At 38.8% G+C, this 24,205-nt stretch overlaps 1 protein-coding gene across 2 annotated transcripts in view; it reads right to left on the bottom strand.

The window, feature by feature from the left end:
• LOC113522139 (5-oxoprolinase) overlaps positions 1-24,205 on the bottom strand; it is a 35,229-nt gene that overhangs the window by 3,867 nt on the left and 7,157 nt on the right. For both annotated transcript variants that reach the window (XM_052903193.1, XM_052903192.1), the window contains exons 7-26: positions 22,685-22,792; positions 21,145-21,297; positions 19,985-20,124; positions 18,986-19,053; positions 17,960-18,093; positions 16,987-17,138; positions 15,386-15,531; positions 15,057-15,198; positions 14,381-14,513; positions 13,000-13,144; positions 11,266-11,413; positions 9,790-9,902; positions 9,065-9,240; positions 7,375-7,472; positions 5,179-5,289; positions 4,630-4,763; positions 3,693-3,804; positions 2,952-3,083; positions 1,691-1,783; positions 349-484 (exon numbers count right to left, since the gene is read on the bottom strand). In XM_052903193.1, coding sequence (XP_052759153.1) covers positions 349-484; positions 1,691-1,783; positions 2,952-3,083; positions 3,693-3,804; positions 4,630-4,763; positions 5,179-5,289; positions 7,375-7,472; positions 9,065-9,240; positions 9,790-9,902; positions 11,266-11,413; positions 13,000-13,144; positions 14,381-14,513; positions 15,057-15,198; positions 15,386-15,531; positions 16,987-17,138; positions 17,960-18,093; positions 18,986-19,053; positions 19,985-20,124; positions 21,145-21,297; positions 22,685-22,792 — 2,574 coding nt within the window. The remainder of the gene's footprint in view (positions 1-348; positions 485-1,690; positions 1,784-2,951; positions 3,084-3,692; positions 3,805-4,629; positions 4,764-5,178; positions 5,290-7,374; positions 7,473-9,064; positions 9,241-9,789; positions 9,903-11,265; positions 11,414-12,999; positions 13,145-14,380; positions 14,514-15,056; positions 15,199-15,385; positions 15,532-16,986; positions 17,139-17,959; positions 18,094-18,985; positions 19,054-19,984; positions 20,125-21,144; positions 21,298-22,684; positions 22,793-24,205) is intronic.

The raw sequence follows: 24,205 nt of genomic DNA on the forward strand, positions 1-24,205 counted from the left end.
TTAGTTTGTTTACCATTATCAGTTGCATAAAAAATATAAAAATGCAATCTTTATGTGTAACAAATAATAAATAAAGGTCACAGAAAACAAAATAACCTCAATGAGGTATTTTTTGAGGACTATAGTGTTACGGCTTCGTACCCTTTAATTTCGCTGTCAAATCCTAACTTTCAAATTGAAACACAGGAGCAAAGATGGTTTGTGCCAGAAGCACAAATGTATCCCATTATAAACCAAGAAAAGAACAATAGAACGAGACAGCAATATACGGCGTTCTTAAACATGCGTGTGGCAGCGTAAACGTATCTAACGTAATAAAACATCCGTCTATAGGGTTCACAGACTGACCTCTGCCGCCGGAGCCGTCCCGCAGCGAGAACCTGGTGACGAGCATGGGGTACCGTCGCTCCACGATCTCCAGGTCGGTGATGCGCGTGTTGGTCATGTGAGTGTGTACGCCGCCGGCGCCGTGCCACCCCGGACCCTGGAACACCAGCGTCCGGAACCCATTAGCTCCCATTCTCGCGGAAATTACTTTTAACACTTTGCTGACCGGTGACTAGTTAACTTGTCTTTTCATAACCAAACGTTGCTGCCCGGTGACGAGTAAACTCGTCATTGCACTAGCGTGTAGGTACGTCCTCCTACCACGACGGGCAACACAGTTTGGATTACAAAACGTTCATGACCAAAAACAATTACTTCTCTTTGTATTTAGGTTTTTATCACAATTTTAGTTTAATTTTTTTTTTATGCAACTTAGAATGGCAAACAAGCTGACGGCCCACCTGATGGAAAGTGGTAACCGTCGCCTATAAACATGAGCAGTAGCATGGACATAACAGAGTATACTGTTTCGCCCATGATACCCCCCATGCGTTGCCATTCCTGAGGACTCAGGTGTTATTCCTCATTCCTAATTCCAAAGATTTCAACCATGACGGAATTCTCGGTCAGCAAAGTGTTAATTTTTACGATTGATCATCTACTTGTCATCATCATACCAACAGTTAACTGTCCACTGCTGAACAAAGTCCTTCCCCAAAAGGGAAGACTGAGGGAGACTTTGTACAAAAGTCGTTTGCTTGGGTACCTCTGTCCCACTCGTGTTTCTACCGAGAAGCAGTTGTGTTTGCATGGCTGTTTCGGTTTGAAGGGTGGGATATGGCGTGAATTTACAGGGTACAGAGGTATAACACCTGAGTCCTCAGGAATGACAACGCATGGGGGGTATTATGGGCGAAACAGTATACTCTGTTATGTCCATGGTACTGCTCATGTCTATAGGCGACGGTTCCCACTTTCCGTCAGGTGGGCCGTCAGCTTGTTCGCCATTCTAAGTTGTATAAAAAAAGGGAAGTTTAGCCAGTAGTTGCCACGATTAGCAGACGAATTGACAACCGTAGTTAGATTTGAATGACTTTTTAAGACGGACGCTGTGTTGTAAAAACTCTATAGTCGTTTTTATTAATGTTTTATAATCAAAATATAAAATACAAAAATATAATAATTTATGACAGTTTTCCTGTTCTCTTCTAAACTTCACAAAATACAGACATTTTATTATTTATCGAACCTAGCTTATTATTTTCAACACGCAGCTGCCCGTCACTTCAAAAGAGATTTTACGCTTTTATGAATAAGAGGGTAAGGGTAAACCTAACAAGAAACATCAAGAAACTCAACTCACCGCACCGCTGCCGCCGGCCACCGTCTCATAGTACCCCCAGCTCTGTTCACCCAGCGTCAAATTGTTCATACAACCCTGTGAGGCTGCACACACCTGTACATACATAAATACAATTAAATTCGAGGAATTAACCTCGAGTCGTTTTGTCCTTCAAAATAAGATACGGAATTGCATTGCATGGCATGGCACCCTAGGTTTGACTTCAGATCCCTTAAGATGCCTGTCTGGGAACAACTATTACTCTTGGCAAGATAAATCGAATCCTATCCGATTTTCATATTTTAATAAAAGTTTAAATAAGTATACAATTTATTTTTAATGGATGATAATGGAATGGTAACTCCGCCTACGCTTTCGATATATACCGGCGAGGTACAAATGAGGAATGATAGAGGACGAAGAAGCAGGTCAGTTGGCCCATAGTGACGAATTCGACAATAAATCAATAATAATAGATAAAGATATATTTATTTAACAAATATATAATAATAATAATAATAAACTCTTTATTGCGCATAGTAGAGATGTATACAAGGAGTAATTATACAGAATGTGCATATACAAAAGGCGGCCTTATCGCTAAAAGCAATCTCTTACAGACCACCTGGCATAAAGAATGGATAAGTACAGAGAGAAAGGTAGATGGCGCCAGTCAGATACAATAAATACAAAAAAAGGAATAAAACAAAATGCAAAATATTCTAAATATCATTTATATAAAATTTTGATTTCAATACATAAACATACGTATATAATATAAATATTAATTAATCACAATGGTTTCCAGGAGAACCGCGTAGAGGTCGACCTGATAGGTACGGTAGCAATAGAATTGCTAATCTTCATTACGAACAACCCCTTCTCCCCTTTCAGAATATAATTGCACCCTTATTAATAAAATGTAAAACTTCCTACAAACCTATTTTAACTATTACACTGTTTTGTTACTTTCTATCAAATTGGGAATTTAGTGTAAAAGAAAGAGACAAAACAGTTCAATAGTTAAAATAGATTTATGAGACATTTGACGTTATTTATGAACAAGAGGTTTAATCTATCTATACTATTATAAACAGGAACAATTTGATTGTTTATTCGTTTGTTTGTAATGGATAAACTTAAAAACAATCGATTTTAAAAATTCTTTCACTTATAAAAAGCTATATTATGAGCAAGTAACATAGGCTTTTATATTCGTTTCGAATATTCTATGTACCCGTGCGAAGTCGAATCGTATCGCTAGTTTTAAATAAATTTTCACCTGGAATGCCTTGAGCAGTACATCTACTATCCGCTGAGAGGTGAGCACGTTCCCACCGACGACGGCTGCGCCCTCTGAAGGGTCCAGGATGGACCCCGGTGGGACGATCACTTTCACTGGATTTAAGCAACCCTTGGGTCATGAAACAATTTAATGATTAAAGTTAATTCAATTTTGAATAATATCACATTAAAAAAGAAATTTAAAAAAAAATAATGAAATATAAGTGAAATGTATTTTTACAGCTTTTATTATCATGGCATTTATTTTAAACTAAAAAAAAAAATCTAATGAATGAAAGATTGTGTTCCACAAAATAAAACCGACTTCAATTATGGCAAAACCAGTTATTTTCTTCTAAAAATTAAACTACTATAAACCGATTTAATTTCTATGGAATATCCTTCCAGGTAAAAAAAGAATTTTCCTAATCGGTTTAGAACTGACGGAGTTATGAGGTAACAAACATAAAAAAATACAACCGAATAGAGAACCTCCTTTTTTTGAAGTTGGTTAAAAATTTAAATATTAAGAAGTAAAAATATGAAGATTTTTTTTTATTGCGAGCCACTTTAAAAAAGAGAAAAAATGAATCTTCTATTCTTATTGATATAACTTTATAAATTGCAAATACAATTCGTATCACTAGATGATATTGCGTGAAAAAAAAAAATGGGACGAAACTCAGAACAAAATTCTAATTTCAAGGTCGTTTAAAAACATTAACATTGGTAAAATTACCTGGTTGAGAGGCACATCGTGCCCAACCATGCATCGCAGACAGTAAATAAGGGCAGAGAGTGTGATCGCACGAGGAGCGTTCAGGTTACCCCACACTTCCACGCCGGTACCGCTGGAAATAAAATAAAAAATATAAATAAAGCGGCGTCAAATCTCAATAAGTCGTAATACAATCATATTATAGTCCTTCTGGCCGGATTTAAGCAAAGATATAAAAATCAAACAATAAATAGATAATGATATTTCGTACGTTGGTTAAATTATTAAAAAAAAATACAGATACACCAGTATATCCGGAAACATCATTAAGATTCATTCACACTTCGACAGCGCCGTCATAAATAAGTCACCATCAGCGTGTAATAACTCAATAATATCGGGAGGAAGGTATTGTCAATAACGGGTACTAGCGATTCTATACTAACAATATATCTCCTCACCTACATCCACGTCCACGAGGTTTCCCCTGGAAACCATCGTGGTAATAAATTCTTGATGAATTCGTCACAATAAACTATATAACCTGCTTTTCCCTTACTGTGATAGAGCAGGCAAGGTTGCAATTTAATTACGCACAAAATAAAACTAAATACTATTATGATCCTTCGAGCCGGATCAAATAAGCAGAAGGAACGGAGTGACGAAGATAGAATATAAGTATGACGTTTTAACTCTTAAGTATGTATATCAAAATATAAAAAAAGAATATTGTTATTTTGGCATTTAGCGTTTGGGAACATTTGGCAACCAATGGCTTCCCCAAAGAGGACGCCTATGATCAGCAGTGGACAATTAAGGGCTGATATAATAATAATTAATAACATTTGCTTAATTGGTTACTAAGTAAAAGTTGGTTGGTCACGCATAGATGCTCCTAATTATTTCAAACGTACTCAATAGTTTTCTTGACACTATTCAAAACTCTAATAACACTTACGTAAAGTCGCATATCGCACTTCCGTTATCCTTATCTAGAGTGACGGTGAGGACAATGGGTGTGCCGTTATCCATATACTCGGTCGCCTTCAGCACCGTAGATCCAGTTTTGGCTAAGGCATTATTGGCAATTTCCTGTAATAGAAAGATTTTTTATAGTGTGTGTGTAAGGGGACCTTATTCATAAAAACGAATACAAACTAAATACCTAAAAATCTCTTTTAATAACTATTAGAGTGTTTTGTCTCTGTCTTTTAAATTGAGATATTAGCGCAAGAGAAAAAGATAAAACACTTCAATAGCTAAATTAGGTTTTTAAGAGGTTTAACATTACTTTTTTTTTACTTTGACGCTTTTATGAATAAGGAGCGAAGTTCTTAAAAAAAAAAAAAAAGAAAATATAAAAAAAAAAAAAGTTGAAAATGTCCTACTTCCTAATAGCCAACGGCCAAATAGTGTTCTAATCAATTTTCACATTTAAACATAAACAATACATTTGTTCCACGTCGAAATGTCTGAAATAAAATTCAGGTATGTATGTACTATTTACCTTGAGCATGTCCCGCACAGCCAGCTCGGCGTTCTTCTGTATATGAGCCATGTACGCTTGCACCACGTCCAGGCCGTATTGGTCTATGAGTTCGCCGACCAACTGGATACCCTGAAATAAATTATTTTATTGAAATAGGTGTTATTTTGCCAAATTCCATATCAATGGTTATTTTTTTATTTGAATTATTTTGTTTAATTCTGCTACCATTACGCAGTTTTGATGCTGATACTAGGACCCGATGATCTAATAATTTGCCTAAAACTAAGGCCTTGATTAGAGACGAAACACATGCCACAAAACATGCGTAAACTAAATGGCGGTCGGAGATTGATGGCTAACAAGGGAAGCTGTGGAAATTCTGGTAGTCAATCTTCGTGTGTTGGCAATTAGACACATATTAATGGCAGTGGAATTAAACAAAATAACACTAATCAAATAACCCTGAAATGTAAAAAGCATTGACAGAACCTATTGGTAAATACCGCCATCCCTTCCTATCCTGTGAATGTCAGAAGAGACGACTAAGAATGGTCTAGAGATAGGCAGCATTGTCGCTCTTAAAATATCACTAAAGTCTAACTGCGTTTACCAAACCGCCTGCCAAGCGTGGCAACTACCGGCCTATATCCAACAATGGGCCAGTTAACATATGATTTCAAATAAGTATCTCCATAGATTTTACTTTTGTATTATTATTTTTTCTATTTAATTTAATCTACCCTCCAAAAATAAGCATAATATTGTCTTGTATACAAATTGGGAATCTGTAATTGACTAATGTATGGTGTAAACATAATATTTTTAAGATAAGATACAAGCTGTTGATTCCAGATGTAATATTAAAATAAAATGTAAATAAAAAAATCTGATATGATAATGATTATAAATGGTAAATACCTTAAATAATATATATATACATATATATATATATATATATATATATATATATATATATATATATATATATATATACATATATATATATATATATATATATATATATATATATATATATATATATATATATATATATATATATATATATATATACATATATATACATATTATTATAAATACAGTAAAAGTAGATGAATTCATTTGTATATATGAACTAGGTTATAAAACCTGTATTTCAGACATCAGCGCTCAACCCTCATTACATAGTATAATGTTAGTTCAGCTAAATTTTAGTGCTACATATAGAATATTGATTTTATATAAAGTATATATTAAATATATATATATATATACTTTATATAAAATCATATATATTAAATATATATATATATAGTAAATATATATATATATATATATATATATATATATATATATATGCGTTTATATATGTGTGTTTATATATATGGAGCCAAGCCATCTTGCCGGCACGCACGAGACTACTGCACCACCTAACCGCTAAAATGATTTCTTATTCGTTGGTTTAGAATCTCGCTATCATGTTATTTCAACTTCGTGTGTAAAAATGAATTGCGCGCGGTTTAAGAATTTTTTAAAGTCAGGTCTGAAAGGGATATATCAAGTTTCTATTTTTTCTCTTTCTATCTCTCTATATATGTATACTTACTTATTACGTTCGGTTAATAAAGAGGGACGAATAGTAACGACCTCTATACCGTAAACAACTAACTCTAGAATTTCTTTCCTCTATCTTTCCAATACTCATACGACGGGGGGAAAGGGATTGTTAATAATGGGGATACAAAAGTCTCATTGTTAACAATATACCCTAACAGGTCTACATTTAATTTAGTGTAGTAGTTTTTGTGTAATGCTGGAACTAATATACAGACAGACAACTACTTTACCAGAGGGAGACTGTACAAAAGTCATTTGCTTGGGTACCTTGTCCCATTCGTGTTTCAACCGTAAAGCAGCTGTGTTTGCATAGCTGTGTTTCGGTTTAAAGAATGGGATATGGAGTGAATTTACAGGGTACAGAGGAATAACACCCGAGTCCTCAGGAATGGCAACACATGGGGGTATCATGGGCGAAACAGTATACTCTGTTATGTCCATGGTACTGCTCATGTCTATAGGCGGCGGTTACCACTTTCCAACAGGTGGGCCGTCAGTTTGTTTGCCATTCTAAGTAGTATAAATATATAGCTACTATACTTGAATATCTTCCATGTATAGACATTGTCTAGTTATAAATCTTATTAGTGAAATGCTTACTCTTTGGTTGGCAGCCACTTGTGCCTTCAAGTCGGACAGGTTGTCAGCCAGATTCCTGGTGCCGGAGCAGCCAGGCTCTTTGCCAGGATTCATGAGCTCTGAAAATATTAATGGGATTACAATTGTCAGATGTTTATTATTATATACTTACGCACGCAAACGCACACGATCACGCACGTACGCACACACACACACACACACACACACACAGCGTTCTGTTTTTAAATAAAGTGCAATATATTTTTTAAGTTATCCAAATAAATAATTAGTAACATTACTTACATGTAACAATCATCATCATCATCATCACATCAGCGCAATAAGGGGGGATTTGTCTATAGTTGCCACGCTTAGCAGGCGGGTTGGCAACCGCAATTAGGTATTCCGTTAAGTTTTAAGAGGGACGCTACTGTCCATCCCTTGATCATTAAGTTTCCTTAGTCGCCTCTTATAGCACTCACGGGAAAGAAAATGGTGGTCTACTCTATGCCGGGGCCACTTGCAGATTGTTAGTTCTACAATACAGTATACTCTGTTATGTCCATGGTACTGCTCATGTCTATAGGCGACGGTTACCACTTTCCATCAGGTGGGCCGTCAGCTTGTTTGTCATTCTAAGTTGTACAAAAAAAAAAACCTTCCATATTACAAGTACTTGTATGTACAAGAGCGCAAAACTGCAGACAAACTGCAATGCAGTTTCGCGGCACTAAGAATATATATTGTCTAGGTAACTGTTTACTTGAAATAAAAATAAATTAGTCATCAAACTCATTGGGTGTTGCCAGTCACACACATACTAATAGTAGCGAAATGGGCGGGGGAAGGGATTGTTAGTAATGGAGACCGAGAACGCCATTGCTAGCAATATACCCAACCAGGTCGACCTCCTCGCGGTTCCCCCTGGAAACTATCATGGTTAATTCCTGATGAATTCATCATGATGGGCTAACTGGCCTCTTTTCATTCTCATCTATATCACCCTTCACTGGTCCTCCGCCAGCGTATCCCGTTAGCGAAGGCGGAGAATTTAATCTACGTTTAATTTGGGATGTTTGTTTTTTAACATGTCAATCCCATAAAATCTAAACAAGTTATCATCGCCGTTCTGGTTAGTATGGTTAGTAGTAGGCAACCTAACGCGGAAATGCCACAAGTGTCATGGGGACCTTTGGGTCGGGTACGGATCATGAATGGGACTGACCATTAATTTTTTTTCTTTTTTTGTGATTCTGTGAAATGTACTAGTTTTATTAAAATATTTTTAGTTATTAAATTTCCTCTATGTAACTGTTTACTTGAAATAAATAAAAATAAATAAGTTATCTACTATTATAATTATGACTAAACAATACTGCTTACTAATTCACTTAAGCACAAAGCAATTTTGGTAGTAGGAGCATGCATTATGCTCTGAACAATCCCCACATCATATTTATTAATATTAAATGTTTTTAAAAATGTTTCCCTCTCCCTTCGGTTCCTATCACATTCCATCAATGGGTGCTGTACAATCTGTCTTCAAATAAGAGTTTATAAAAATCACAAAATATCATAGATTTTTTTTATAAAAAATAGTCTGCAAAAGTGGGCAAAAGTGCTTAACTTTTGCCCCATTGTTTTCCCATTATTACTGTTCTTATCCATAAGTCATAATTTTGAATTCCAACTTTAAAAAAGTCAAGCGTACGTTCAACAAGCGGTCCCTCGTTGAATCGTCCGCCGTCGACCAGCAGCATGGACTTGAAGGCGGCGCCCTCTTGCGCCAGGCTGACGGAGTGCGGCGGCATCGAGCCGGGCGTGAGGCCGCCGATGTCCGCGTGGTGGCCGCGCGACGCCACGAAGAAGATCGGACGACTGGCAGACCTGGTGGGGGGGGGGGGGGCGAAGTAATAGCTTTCTGAAGGCAAGTACGTTGCGGAAGTCATATAGACTTTTTTTTGTATTTTGATTTGAAGGGTGGAATATGGTAATGGAATTACAAGGTACAGAGGCGTAACCCTTTAGTCCTCAGGAACGGCAACACACGAAGGGTATCATAGGCGACACAGTATACTCTATTACGTCCATGGTACTGTTCGTTTTTATAGGCGACCATTACCAATTTTCATAAGGCGGGTCGTCAACTTGTTTGCCATTCTATGGTGCATAAAAAAATACACAAAACACTGTCAAAGAAACATTTCGATAAACAATCCACCTTGTTAAATCCAATTTTTAAATTATTATTTATTTATTTATTATTTTTGAGGAACCTTACAGTTATAATAACTTGATAATTAAATAAAAATGACAACAGCAAGCTAATTAAAAGCTTATTGTTGTCATTATATATAGTTATTAATAAGATCGATTTTTTAGATAGTAAAAAATCAATCGAAAATTTGAATTGAACAAAATATTTCATATACGTACTTGTGGAACACGGGTGTGATAACGGTAAAGTCGGGGAGGTGAGAGCCACCAGCTTTGGGGTGATTCGCCAGTAACACGTCACCAGGCTTCAGGGAGTCACCGCGGACTTTCATCTGCAATACAAGGAGAATTACCGTATAATCGCGGCGTAGAATGGGCCACCCCTTTCTTTTCCATGCGTGTTGTAAGAGGCGACTAAAGGAAGTTTTTTTTTTTTATACAACTTAGAATGGCAAACAAGCTGACGGCCCACCTGATGGAAAGTGGTAACCGTCGCCTATAGACATGAGCAGTACCATGGACATAACAGAGTATACTGTTTCGCCCATGATACCCCCCATGCGTTGCCATTCCTGAGGACTCAGGTGTTATTCCTCTGTACCCTGTAAATTCACGCCATATCCCACCCTTCAAACCGAAACACAGCCATGCAAACACAACTGCTTCACGGTTGAAACACGAATGGGACAGAGGTACCCAAGCAATCGACTTTTGTACAAAGTCTCCCTCTGGTTAATAGTCAAGGGATGGGCAGCAGCATACCTCTTAAAACATCACCAAAACCTAACTGCACCGTATTTTAATCTGTACTTTAGTTACTTATATTTTACTTGAATCGTTTATATATTTTTGCAATAAAGAGTTAAATATTAATACTAATTCGCGGGTAAACCCGATGGGAGGAGGGGAAGGGATTGTTAGTAATGTAGATTAAGGGCCCTATTGCTAGCAATATACCCAACCAGGTAGCAATAGAAGGTCTATTGCCCCTATTGCTACCTGGTAACCATCCCCTGGAAACCATCGTGCCGAATTCTAAGTGTATTCATCACGATAGGCTAATTGACCTGCTTATTTTCATTCTCATCTATCATCCCTCACTGGTGTATACCGTTAGCGTTGAAGAGCAGCGCGTAATCATTCACTCGGCAAGCATCTAGTATTCATCAGAACATTACCTGATGCTGTCCACAAGTGGCTCGAGACAATGTTGCATGGCGGGGATTGCCGAGTTGATGGAAAATTCTACGTCGATGTGCGGCCTCAAAGCTCGTGTGGCACGAGTTCGTCCAGGCCGCCGTCGGGGCCGATTCTTCACCACGACAATGCCCCTGCCCACACCTCTCTTGTTGTCCGTGAGTTTTTGAGTAAAAAGGTGACCGTCGCCGGATTTGGCCGTGTGACTTCTTCTTGTTCCCTTTATGCATTTCATGAGATAAAAAAAATCGACGTCCGCTGCAGCACAAGTGCATTATGTGACAGGGGATAAAATGTTCTGAATAATTGTAAAATAAAATTTTTAAAAAACTGAATACTTTCCGGACAAACCTCGTATTCATCACGATAGGCTAATTGACCTGCTTATTTTCATTCTCATCTATCATCCCTCACTGGTGTATACCGTTAACGCAGGCCATTCCATTGTCATCCATTAAAAAAATAAATAATGGGAAGCATCTAGTATTCATGAATTACCTGATACTGCACAGTCTCCTGCATGGCGCCGAGGTGGACGGGTATGTGCGGAGCGTTGGAGACCAGGCCGCCGTCGGGGCCGAACAAGGCGCACGAGAAGTCCAGCCGCTCCTTTATGTTCACAGAAATCGACGTCCGCTGCAGCACCCTGACAGAAATGTTCATTTAAAACTGAATACTTGCGGTGTGGTCCCAACATTGAACAAACCATCCCTTCCTATACAGTTAGTATCGCGAGAGGTGACTAGTGAGTCTCTCTTGAAACATCATCAAACCTAACTGTGGTTGCCAGGGGAGAAGGGATTGTTAGTAATGGAGATTAAGAATCCCATTGCTAGCAATATACCTAACCAAGTCAGCGTCCACGCGATTCCCTCTGGAAACTATCACGGTTAATTCCTGATGAATTCATCATGATGGGCAAACTGGCCTGTTTTCATTCTCATCTATCACCCTTCACTGGTACCCCGCCAGCGTATACCGGTAGTGTAGGCAGGGTTACCATTCTATTTTCACTTATAAAAAAAAATGCGGTTGCCAATCCGTCTACACAGCGTGGCACTTACTGGCAACCCTTAGAGGGGAGATTTAGGGGCAGTGGACAGTAAATGGCTGATAATCACTGTACAGAAATTTAAAATAGACAAGAGACAAAACTCTAGCTGTTGGTTGATATTGCAGTAATAAAAAGACCGCGATGTGAAATTAATATTTTACTCCGAGCACGTATCATTACAACGAGATGCGATTACAAAGGAGAGAGCTTTTTTTTATATACGACTTAGAATGGCAAACAAGCTGACGGCCCACCTGGTAGAAAGTGGTAACCGTCGCCTATAGACATGAGCAGTACCATGGACATCACAGAGTATACTGTTACGCCCATGATACCCCCCATACGTTGCCATTCCTGAGGACTCAGGTGTTATTCCTCTGTACCCTGTAAATTCATGCCAGCGGTGTTATTGTGTTGCCATGTACCCTTCCTCTTGTGGTTTTTCTATGCTGGTAACACACATTTATGACACGAATCACTCTTCATTATGGGGTTATAATTCCATTTTCATACATTATAGAAAAGGTCCTACTTAGGGTTCAGAAAAGAGACAAATTATAAAAACTATTGAGTACAGAAGGGAAAAAATGTTGGGACACTTGATACGACACGACCAACTTATGAACATTATAATAGAAGGTAAGATAGAAGAAAGGAGGGGAAGGGGGGGACCAAGGCATAGTTGCATCAGGCAGATCAAGGAAGGAGTTGGTGTCGTGTCGTATCAAAAGGTGAAGAGACTCACTGAAAATCATAGTGAGTGGCAAGAGCTCCACCGACAAGGGCGCAGCTCTTAAATAGGATAGACAGAAAGGGTGTTACATCAAATGCAAATGGCGCAAAAAATGCCTAGCAGTATGTTAGTGTGTACTGAATCGACAGATAGATAAGTAAAATCAGTAAGTACTATGTATTACTCTCATTTCCGTATAATATAATATATTTTATATATGTATAATATAATATATTTTATATATGTGTAAGTATATTTGTTATATGTAATTTTAGTATGTATGTATATTAATTATTACTAGTACTGCATTTGTGTATTCACACTTCCCTATGGTTGACTAGGAAAGAATGCTTCTAGCATTAAGTTCGCCATGTAAACATATATGTACTAATGAATAAATAAATTAATAAAATAGATGTGAAATACATTAAAAGTGTCAATTTACCTGCCCATCTGTTCCGCTATGGACATAAACCGATGTGAGAATATGCTCAACTGTATTGAATCTAGGTCGGTAGTGACCCGCTTTGGTTGTCCCGTGCCCACTGTTATACGGATATCGCCATATTTGGTTATGTCCGCGCGACAATCTGGAAAATAGATATTGATTTATTTCTTACGATGATTATTTATGATGATATTAGTTTTTTTTTTACAGGTGATAATAAAATGGCAACCCCGCCTGCGCTATCGGTATACACTGGCGGGGCACCAGGAGCGATGATAGGTGACAATAAAAGCAGGTTTTTTTTTTAATGAGTGAAGATGGAATGGTAGCCCCGCCTGCGCTATCGGTATACGCTGGCGGGGTACCAATGAAGGGTGACAGGTGAGGATGAAGGAAAGTCAGTTGGCCCATAGTGATCAATTGAACAAGAATTAACCACTATGGTCTCCAGGGAAAACCGCGTGAAGGTCGACCTGATAGGGTGTATTGCTAGCAATGGGGCTGTTAAATCTCATTACTAACAATCCCTTTCCCCCCGATGGAAGCAGGTCAGTTAGCCTATCGTGACGAATGCCATCGGAATAGAGTCCATTAGAATAAACCACGATAGTTTCCAGGGGGAACCGCTTGGAGGTCGACCCGATAGGGTCTATTTGATAGTAATGGGGAAATTAGACTCCATTACTAACAATCCCTTTTCCCCCTGACGATATTAGTTATAAAACTGAAGTAAAGATTATGTAAGTATAGATCCTGCATTAACATGGCACGCGCATACAATTTTTTACTTCAATGTGTGTGAACATATACAGACGTGGTGCTCTGTTTGTGTTAGTAAGGAAACATCTTCAGTTATGGTCCGGCCAGAGAAGTATTACATTCCTTGGTAGAAACCTTGTAAATTTTTTTACTCACACATTTTTAATTCTTTGAACATTGGAGGGGCGTGCCATGTTATCGTAGACAATCTATAGTCTTTTCATTTAAGAGTTTCATCTTGTCGATGCAACTAATTCATGCCTCTTCTTCCAGCCAGTTCTATCCCAGGCCATATCCTTGACCTCCCTATACGACATGACACCTAGTGTTTCTTTTATTTGTCCCATGTAGTTATTCTATCATCATAATTACATTAGTCTTTAACTGAGCACTGTTGAACGTAAGCCTCCCCTTTTGTGACGATTTGTCAATAGTTGCCATATTTGGCAAACGAGTTGGCAATCACAGTTAGGCTTTGGTAATGTTTAAGGAGGGATGCTGCTGCTCTATCGCTCAACAATAGAGTAACATTTGCTGGCAAAACTCCCCTTATTAGGACGGCCTATGTTTAGGAGTAAACACTTAATGGATGATATAACAGGATTTATTATTGCATTACCTGGTTCAATAAGTATTGTGGACAAACTGTCCATGATGATGGCCGGCCCGAAGATCTGCTGCTCGGGACGTAGCTTTTCCAACTGATATATCGCGGTGTCTTGGTAGCCACCCTCGAAGTATACCTTCGTAGTCTGTGGACAGTACATATAATGTTTACAGGGCCCGATTCAGGGGAGTGTAAGCTGGGCAAAAAGAAGAAGGGCAAAATGATGTCATTGCCGGTAGCGTAGCAAAAACACAAAATTAATATACATTTTTAAGACAGTGAACTAGACTAGGACGTGCGGGTTCAAATCCGTTCTGCTTCGAGTTTTTTTTTTTTATATCACACAATAATTATTGGAATATAATTTTGGATTGTTAATAATGTTTCTATATTAATTTGCCAAGTGTCTAATTTACACTAATATAAAGAATTAATAAGAATTCTTTGAACTGAATACACTTATCTCTGGAACTATGATGTATATACTTATTTATAAATATATATATATATATATATATATATATATATATATATATATATATATATATATATATATATATCTGGTTTGAAGAGGAGTAGTTATAATCACTTGTTTATAACTACTCCTCTCCATCCAAAGGTAGCCTGGAAGAGATTGCTTACTGGTTATTCCTTACAGTGTGGTAATACTGTACTGTGATACGCTTACCTTCTCTGGAACCGGCTTGATGCCCTTCCCGCTAGGTGGCGCCACCTCCTCAGGCACTTGACTCACTGCCACAGCCCGTACACGTATATCATCAACAATGACATCACGATCTGACAGTGTGAAACCGAACTCATTCTTGTATCTAGAATGTAAAGAACTCTTTAAAATATCAGTGGGCAATTAATGACTGAAATCATGATGATTATTACCCTTTAAACTGATATATTAGCCATATTTGAAGACCGAAACACAAATGGGACAAAGGTACCCGAGCAGACAACTTGAATTACAATCTCGCTCTAGTAAAACTTTTTATTATTATTTATTACCTGTTGACAAAAGCAGTGTAGAAATCGCCATGGAGGCAGGCCGTTGGCGAATCACCAGGCACTGGGGAGACCATCAGGGCGCAGTCAGTGCCAGCATAGCGCAGATGTAAGTACGGCTCTGTTACTATTTGAGAGTTTGAGAAGCCCTGCAATAAACAAAAACAAAACAAGTAATTACAAATTATTATTATTTCAGCCGTTAACTGTCCACTGCTGGACATAAGCCTTCCCCATAAGGGAAATTTTGCTCATAACGCCTTAACGGCTTAACCAATCACGATGCAATTTAGTATACACGTACTTTATGAGATGGAGAAGGTCATAGATTATACATATCATCATAAATTAATCTCGCCAATCTTTGCCAAAATTAATCTCGTTTTACTAAAGACTGATATTGTATGTATGAATGAATCATGTGTTTACTAACTTAGGATCCAATTCTCCCCTCAACAGAACGTTGTCATCGTATAATAAAGCCGTAAACGTTGACCATGATATCGACATCTTTGGTAATTCTTTAGTGCAGTTTACTAGGCTTATTAATTATATGGATTGGTAGTTAGGTCTTTTCTAATTGTATAATTGTTAGTTAGTGTACATTGACGCTTATCTGTGAGAGCTGTATACACCTTTAATTGATGTGTTCATATGGCCTTAAGCTTGGTAGTGGAGGAGTGAGATTTTTTTGTTCAAACATAGATTTAAGCATTTTTGAATAGTAGTTTTTTTCTTTTACTTACTAATAACATTGTATATTGTCTGCTTAATTATTGTGAGCATATTGTTGGTGTGTCTTTTATAAATAAATAAATAAATGTATTTAACTTTCACTTTAGTACGTCACCACCCGCACTTCTTATCGAACGATACTTCTATGCGCTAGAGTGCAGACTTTCATCGACTTCCTAGTAGCACAATAGAAAAAAAACAATATATATATATACATATCTAGAGTCGGGTTATAGTACATTTATTATAACTTTGTATGTCAGCACGCTAGATTTATAACATTGATTTGGCTTTTGCTGTTATAATGTTATAATTATTTTTAATGAATAAATAAATAATAAATATTTTAATGGACGATAATAGAATAGCATCCTCATCTTCGCTATCGGTATACACCGGCGGGGCACCAGTGAAGGATGATAGGTGAGAATGAAGCAGGTCAGTTAGAACCCACCGTGACGAATTTAACAATAAATCAATCATGATGGTTTCCAGGGAGAACCACGAGGAGGTTGACCTGATATAGTATATTGCTATAAATGGGGCTACTAACCCCCATTATTGGGGGGAAAGGGATTATTAGTAATGGAGACTAAGAATCCCATTGTTAGCAATACATCCAACCAAGTCGACCTTCTCGCGGTTCCCCCTGGAAACTATCATGGTTAATTCCTGATGAATTCATCATGAGGGCTAACTGGCCTGTTTTCATCCTCATTGATCACCCTTCACTGGTGCTCCGTCAACGTATCCCATTAGCACAGGCGGGGTTACCATATCATTTTCATCCAATAAAAAACCCCCCATTATTAACAATAACTTCTCCCCCTATAAAATAATATTGGAGAGGTTGTTTTGTTGAGGTATACCTGGGCGCGCAGCTTGTCCCTTGCGACGGCGGCCAGCAGCGACAGCTGCGAGTCGAGGTGCGGGAACTGGTCGCGGCAGTACGGCGCCGCGCTCGCCTGCTGCTCCTCCTGCACCGCCTGCGCCAGCGCCATGCCGTACGCGGACAGGATGCCTGCACACCACGCACGCTACAATCTACCGGCGCGCAGACAATGTTCATAATGGGATCTAGCAGCCCCATTACCAACAATATACCCTATCAGGTCTACCTCCACGTGGTTCCCCCTGGAAACCATCGTGGTTAATTCTTGTGAAATTCGTCACGATGGGCTAACTGACCTGCTTTCATCCTTACCTATCATCCCTCCCTGGTGCCCCGCCAGCGTATACCGATAACGCAGGCGGGGTTATCATTCCATTATCACCCATATAAAAAAAAAACTGCTGAGGTGAGGTATCTAAGGACCGGCGCCGCATTTGACATATCTTTGATAGCCGAATTTTTTTAATGGATGATAATAGAATGGTAGTCCCGTCTGTGCTAACAGTATACGCTGGCGGGGCACTAGTGAAGAATATAGTGATAAGTGATAATAAAATAGCAGGTCAATAGCAGCTAATTAGGGAGGAAAGGGATTGTTAGTAATGTTGACTGAGAATTCCATTGCTAGCAATATACCCAACCAGGTCGACCTCCACGCGGTTCTCCCTGGAAACTATCATGGTTAATTCCTGATGAATTCACCATGATGGGCTAACTGGCCTGTTTTCATTCTCATCTATCACCCTTCACTGGTGCTCCGCCAGCGTATCCCGTTAGCGCAGGCGGGGTTACCATACCATTTTCACCCATCAAAAAAAAATAGCAGCTAATTGACCTGATTAATCACGATGGTATTGCTAGCAATGTATTGCTAGCAATGGGTCAGTTAGACTACATTACTAACAATCCCTTTCGTCCCCACCTCAGTTACAGTTAGTAATGTAACTCACCGGCGTACTTGTGCACGAGCACGAGCGAGGCGCCGAGCCGCCGTGCGACTGCGCAGGCGTGTTGTCCGCCGGCGCCGCCGAAGCATGCTAACGCGTGCTGCGACGCGTCATGGCCCCGAGCCGTCGTCAGTGCCCTGACACAGGGGCGTCATATCATATCATATCTTTTAATCTATCTACCAGAGGGAGACTTCGTACAAAAGTCGTTTGCTTGGGCACCTGTGTTTCGGTTTGAAGGGTGAGATAAGGCGGTGAATTTACAGGGTACAGAGTAATACCCTCTCATCTATTAAATAGATAATTATTATCGATCCATAACTAATAACGCAACTTCTAAAATATTTGTAGTCTAGTATTATTTATTTCCATATAACTTTATTTTTATACAACTTAGAATGGCAAACAAGCTGACGGTCCACCTGATGGAAAGCGGTAACCGTCGCCTATAGACATGAGCAGTACCATGGACATAACAGAGTATACTGTTTCACCCATAATGCCCCCCATGCGTTGCGATTCCTGAGGACTCAGGTGTTATTCCTCTGTACCCAGTTAATTCACGCCAACTGTTTACTTCATTTCATACTGTATAATTATGTTAAAGCAAATGCTGTGAATACCTTTAGTGGGCATGTGCATTAATATTGTATTGTATTTAATGTTTGTTATATGTATTATAATGCAATATACTGTTGGTGTTCCTTAATTAATAAATAGATATTATAAATAAATTATGAATTCATTTGGGTTTTTTTTTTTGATGGATGATCATGGAATGGTAACCGCGCCTGCGCTATCAGTATACCATACACTGACGGGCCACCAGTGAGAGATGATTGGTGAGAATGAAAAGGCAGGTCAGTTAGCCCATCGTGACGATATCAACGATAAATTACTCACGATGGTTTCCAGGGGGAACCGCGTGGAGGTCGACTTGAAAAGGTATATTGATAGCGATGGGAACTAACCTCCCCATTACTAACAATCCCTTCTCCCCTTAAGATCATTTAGGTTAGGATTTATTACCTGATCGGTCTGCACATGGCCTCGTTAGCAACGTTAATGAAGCCCATCGCCACCTCCTCCATAGTCATCTAGAAAATAACAAAATTCGAAGTGATTCAAAAGTGATCTTTTAGCATGTAAAAAAAAACTTTTTATGCATTATTAATGATTCGACCTTTTTTTTTTTATACAACTTAGAATGGCAAACAAGCTGACGGCCCACCTGATTGAAAGTGGTAACCGTCGCCTATAAACATGAGCAGTACCATGGACATAACAGAGTATACTGTTTCGCCCATGATACCCCCCATGCGTTGCCATGCCTGAGGACTCAGGTGTTATTCCTCTGTACCCAGTAAATTCACGCCATATCCCACCCTTCAAACCGAAACACAGCCATGCAAACACAACTGCTTCACGGTTGAAACAGGAATAGGACAAAAGTACCCAAGCAATCGACTTTTGTACAAAGTCTCCCTCTGGTAGACCTGGCTTTAAACGGTTTTTCGAAAATAAAACATGGCCAATATTACTCTATATATACTATGCCATCAGACGTACCTCTTTTATACCGATTGCGTGGCAGCAGTAACAGCATTCTGAGGGCATTATGTAATAAATACGATAGCCCGATCCTCCCATTGTGGGTCAAAATTATTATAGGGGCCATAAAATGATTTGCTTTGTTTTTTTTCTACTAAGATAGTTTAAATCAATTGTTACTAACAAAAATGGATCCTTGTTATCCGTAATAGAAATTATTATTATTACTCGCTAGATACTCTTTAATGGAATGGCAACGCATGGGGGGGGGGGGGATCATGGGCGAAACAGTATACTCTGTTATGTCCATAGTACTGCTCATGTCTATAGGCGACGGTTACCACTTTCTATTAGGTGGACCGTCAGCTTGTTTGCTATTCTAAGTTGCATAAAAAAAAATATTACAAATCAAAAATTTCTAACTAAAACTATGGAAACCCCCTACAAATAACATTTAGCGACTACGCAGCTACATACCTCTTTGCCGCCATCTTGTCTTAAGAAACTATTAATGTTTTCGGTCATCTTCTTGAAGGCGGTCACAGTGGCTTCCCGGTCCAGTGGCTCGTTCTCAGACGGGCCAAATATTTTGGGGAAGTACTCGGGCAGGAGGCGACCTGATATAATGAATACTGTCTATATATAACCATATAAGTGCTCTTTATTTGCAGCAACTTTTAAGAACATTCTAAAGACACACATGAAGTTAAATTAAAAAAAAAAAGTTATGAATCGAGGGAAAGAAAAGGTAATATCAACTTTTCCTTGAAAGAGGTAATGGAGAGACTCTTGTATGTGGGTAAGCTCACCTAATGTGACAATAGCCTACAATAGCGCTAGCCTAAGCTGACGATAGCCTAACACGGTAGTAGCGGGCGGAAAGGAATTGTTAGTAATGGGACTAGAGGTCCCATTGCTAACAATATGCCTTATCAGGTCGACCTCCACATGGAAAACCTCCTGGAAACCATCTTGATTGTTTTTTTAAGAATTCATCACTATAGGTCAACTGACCTGCTTCCATCCTCACTTTATCATCCCTCGCTGGTGCCCCGTCAGTGTATACCGTGAACGCAGGCGCACGTTACTATTCCATTATCATCCATAAAAAAAAAAACATGGCGGTAGCCTAACATAGTGTGTGCTGGGACTTCGAATATGGATTCGTCAAAGATCCGCTGACATATAAAACCAAAGATGGATACAGGCTACTGATTGCAGACAATCAAAATTGGCCGTACCTACGTTGAATCAACGACTATCAAAACGTTTATTACATCTAGATAGAAAAAACCTCAAAATAATGATAGGGACAATAACGGGCCATTGGGCATTAAACAAACATTTATACAAATAGGAGCCACAGACAGCGCTCTATGTCGAGGCTGTTTCGACGCCGAAGAAACAGGTGCTCACGTAATCCTGGAATGTGAGGCTGTGGCCCATCAACGTTTAGAAATCCTCGGAACGGTGAGGTCGCTCCCTGTGAAGATCCCAGGAAGCTTCTGCGCTTCTGGGCGGAGCTAGGTTGGCTGTACTAGCCACGACTCATACGCACAACGGCCCAAATGAGAGGCTAAGCGCGGAAAATGGAGTCTTTTTCACATTCACATTGACACAGCGTGCACTACACGTACCTAGCAGCAGGTTGGCGTCGGTGAGCGCGAGCGGGCCGCCCTTGCGGTAGCACGCAGGCCCGGGCTGCGCCCCCGCGGACTCGGGCCCCGCCACCAGCAGCCCCGACCGGAACAACAGCATCGACCCGCCGCCCGCCGCCACCGTGTTGATGTCTGCACACCATTCAAATATAATCACTCTTCACCCTTCGGAGGGCACGTAAAACCGTCATCGAGAGGTCATCGTGTATTATGAAATGGCCTGAAATCGTTATACCGACATGCGGGTACTTATATAAATTATTTCTTTCTTCGTCTTTCTTTTTTTATAACATATATATTTATATATAATTATTTCATTATTTATAGTTTATCGAAAGAACAAAATATGTGTTGTGACACGTCTAGTACCCTTTACACGTAAGACGACGACTCGGTCTGTTGGCCACCAAAATGCAAAGCGACCTCCTATTTTTCTAAGATCCACGCATACTGTTACAACGCTAGCATATAGGGAGGAAAGGGATTGTCAGTAATGGAGACTAAAAATCCCATTGCTAGCAATATACCCAACCAGATCGACCTCCTTGCGGTTCTCCCTGGAAACTATCATGGTTAATTCCTGATGAATTCATTATGATGGGCTAACTGGCCTGTTTTCATTCTCATCGATCACCCTTCACTGGTGCTCCGCCAGCGTATACCGGTAGCGCAGGCGGGATTACCATCCCATTTACATCCACCAAAAAAAAACCTTAGCATATAGACATATTATTGCTGACTAGCAATATCATTTATTCCCAATTAAATCAGCAGTATTATGTCTATATAAACTCTAAATCAATCAGTCGTAATTTAGCTAAACAAATTACTGTCCAACTACGGACCTGGGGGCCTACCACGAAATGAAATTCCGAAGTTTCGGACTCAATTTCGTGTTTTTATTCATACCTAAATCGGCCCAGTAAATGGAGCTTAACACTTCGTTCGCCGATAAATCTTATCATAAAAGTCCAAAGGAATAATTAATATATTTTTAATGTTTTTAAACGGTAAGTATAATGTAATTTTAACAACAAATTTGTATTTCGTTCGGCTCGGAAATTTCGGAAACCATTTCATGGTAGGCCCTCCGGTTTCTGCCCGCCGGTCTGGCCAGTAAAACTAACTAGTTAGATTCATCTAGGCGCAATAAAACCCTGAACCAAGGGTCTCGCGCGTCGCAAGTCAAAGTGAACCTTCAAATCAATGAAAGTGTACTATTAGCTGTGTACAAAAAAAAAATTAAATAATATATCATATATAATATTAATAATCATCTGCTCTCGATTATTTAGTTTAGTTTATTGTGGAAACTTTACTGATTTATGTTATGGTTATGTATACTTTTTTATATGTTTTAGATATTGTATGTTTCCCTTTCAAAGTAAAATAAAATAAAATAAAAATAAAAATAAAATAAATAATTTCGGCGTGTGGGAAATAGTTTTTTTTTTTTTTTTTAATTAAACACTAACAGTACAAAATCACGGGCAAAAAGCTAGTAAACAAACTGACAAACCGAGCTGCGGCGCCTGTATGGTGACTCCAGCCGTGGTGGCCTCGTGGACGTGTTCCAATGCGCCCGCATAACGAGACACGTCCGTCGACGTGCCGCCCATGTCGAAACCTGGTAATAAAATATATTAATATATATATATATATATTAATAACATGACCAGAGGGAGACTTTGTACAAAGTCGATATCTGTCCCATTCGTGTTTCAACCGTGAAGCAGTTGTGTTTGCATGGCTGTGTTTCGGTTTGAAGGGTGGGATATGGCGTGAATTTACACGGTACAGAGGAATAACACCTGAGTCCACAGGAATGGCAACGCATGGGGGGTATCATGGGCGAAACAGTATACTCTGTTATGTTCATGCTACTGCTCATGTCTATAGGCGACGGTTACCACTTTCCGTCAGCTTGTTTGCCATTCTAAGTTTATAAAAAAAATTAATATATATATATTAATAACATGACCACCCCCGGCAGAAGCACAGAGACGTATTATTATTTGTTGTTTTAATACTGACTGTTGATACTGAGGTTTTTTAGAACAATGTATTATTTTGAAGCTTGTTCTGTGTCAGATTTTTATAAGACATGTCTTGTATTTTTTCACTAAACTTATTATTTTATATCACAAATACATATATGTTTTATTACTGCATCCTGCTATTTACAACAGGTTATGGGCCAGCTCTGTAAGTAGAAAATTTTCACGATATTTAACAAGAGTAATTCGCCGATCTCCTTTGAAAAACTTAAAGGACGCGTGAACAATGTAGATTGAAAATTTGTTATGCAGAATGCTTTTACTTTTGAAAATATATGAAAATGTATTTGTGAATATAGTGCAAATGATAGCTTGTAACCTAAAATCAGAAAACGACTGGACGACAAGGAAAAATCATTGATTTGTGTTGAAAAAGTTTTTTTTTTTTTCTCATCTCATGAGAGCTAAAACTGCAAATCAAGTTTGGAATGCTCTGGAAGGTGCATATGATGACAAAGGTCTTGGTATGAGATTGAAGACGTTACGTCGTCTTTGTTCAATAAAACTGGAAGACTTTGTTGATATGGAGGCGTGTGTCGATCAAGTTTTGTTGTATGTTCTACAGTTAGCAAGTACGAATAAAACTATCGATGATGAGTTTCTTTGGGCAATTATGCTGCAAGGTTTCCCATTGGAGTACGAATCCATGACCATGGCACGTGAGCACTCGGAAATTGTAATATTAGTTGGTTTAGTGAAGACTAAATTATTACAAGAAAACCGTTGGATAACTCGTGGTGAATCGAATGAATGCTTGTTTTCTTGGAAGAAAAGCACTTCAGCTTCGAGTACATCCGGAACAAGTGACGCGTAAGGAGACAAAGATGAGTTAAGGAATGCGAAGCAGTCTTATTATCATAAGAAGGAACCGTGGTGCTGAAAGTGTAGACAGAAATGGCATCTTAAAAAAAAGTCGCAGTGAAAAGAGTTTTTTACTGTGTTTTGTCGATATACACTGCTTGCGGATACAGAAAATTCGTTGC

The sequence above is a fragment of the Galleria mellonella genome, unplaced genomic scaffold, assembly GCF_026898425.1.
Source record: "Galleria mellonella isolate WM207_F2 unplaced genomic scaffold, CSIRO_AGI_GalMel_v1 utg133, whole genome shotgun sequence".
Classification (NCBI taxonomy): domain Eukaryota; kingdom Metazoa; phylum Arthropoda; class Insecta; order Lepidoptera; family Pyralidae; genus Galleria; species Galleria mellonella.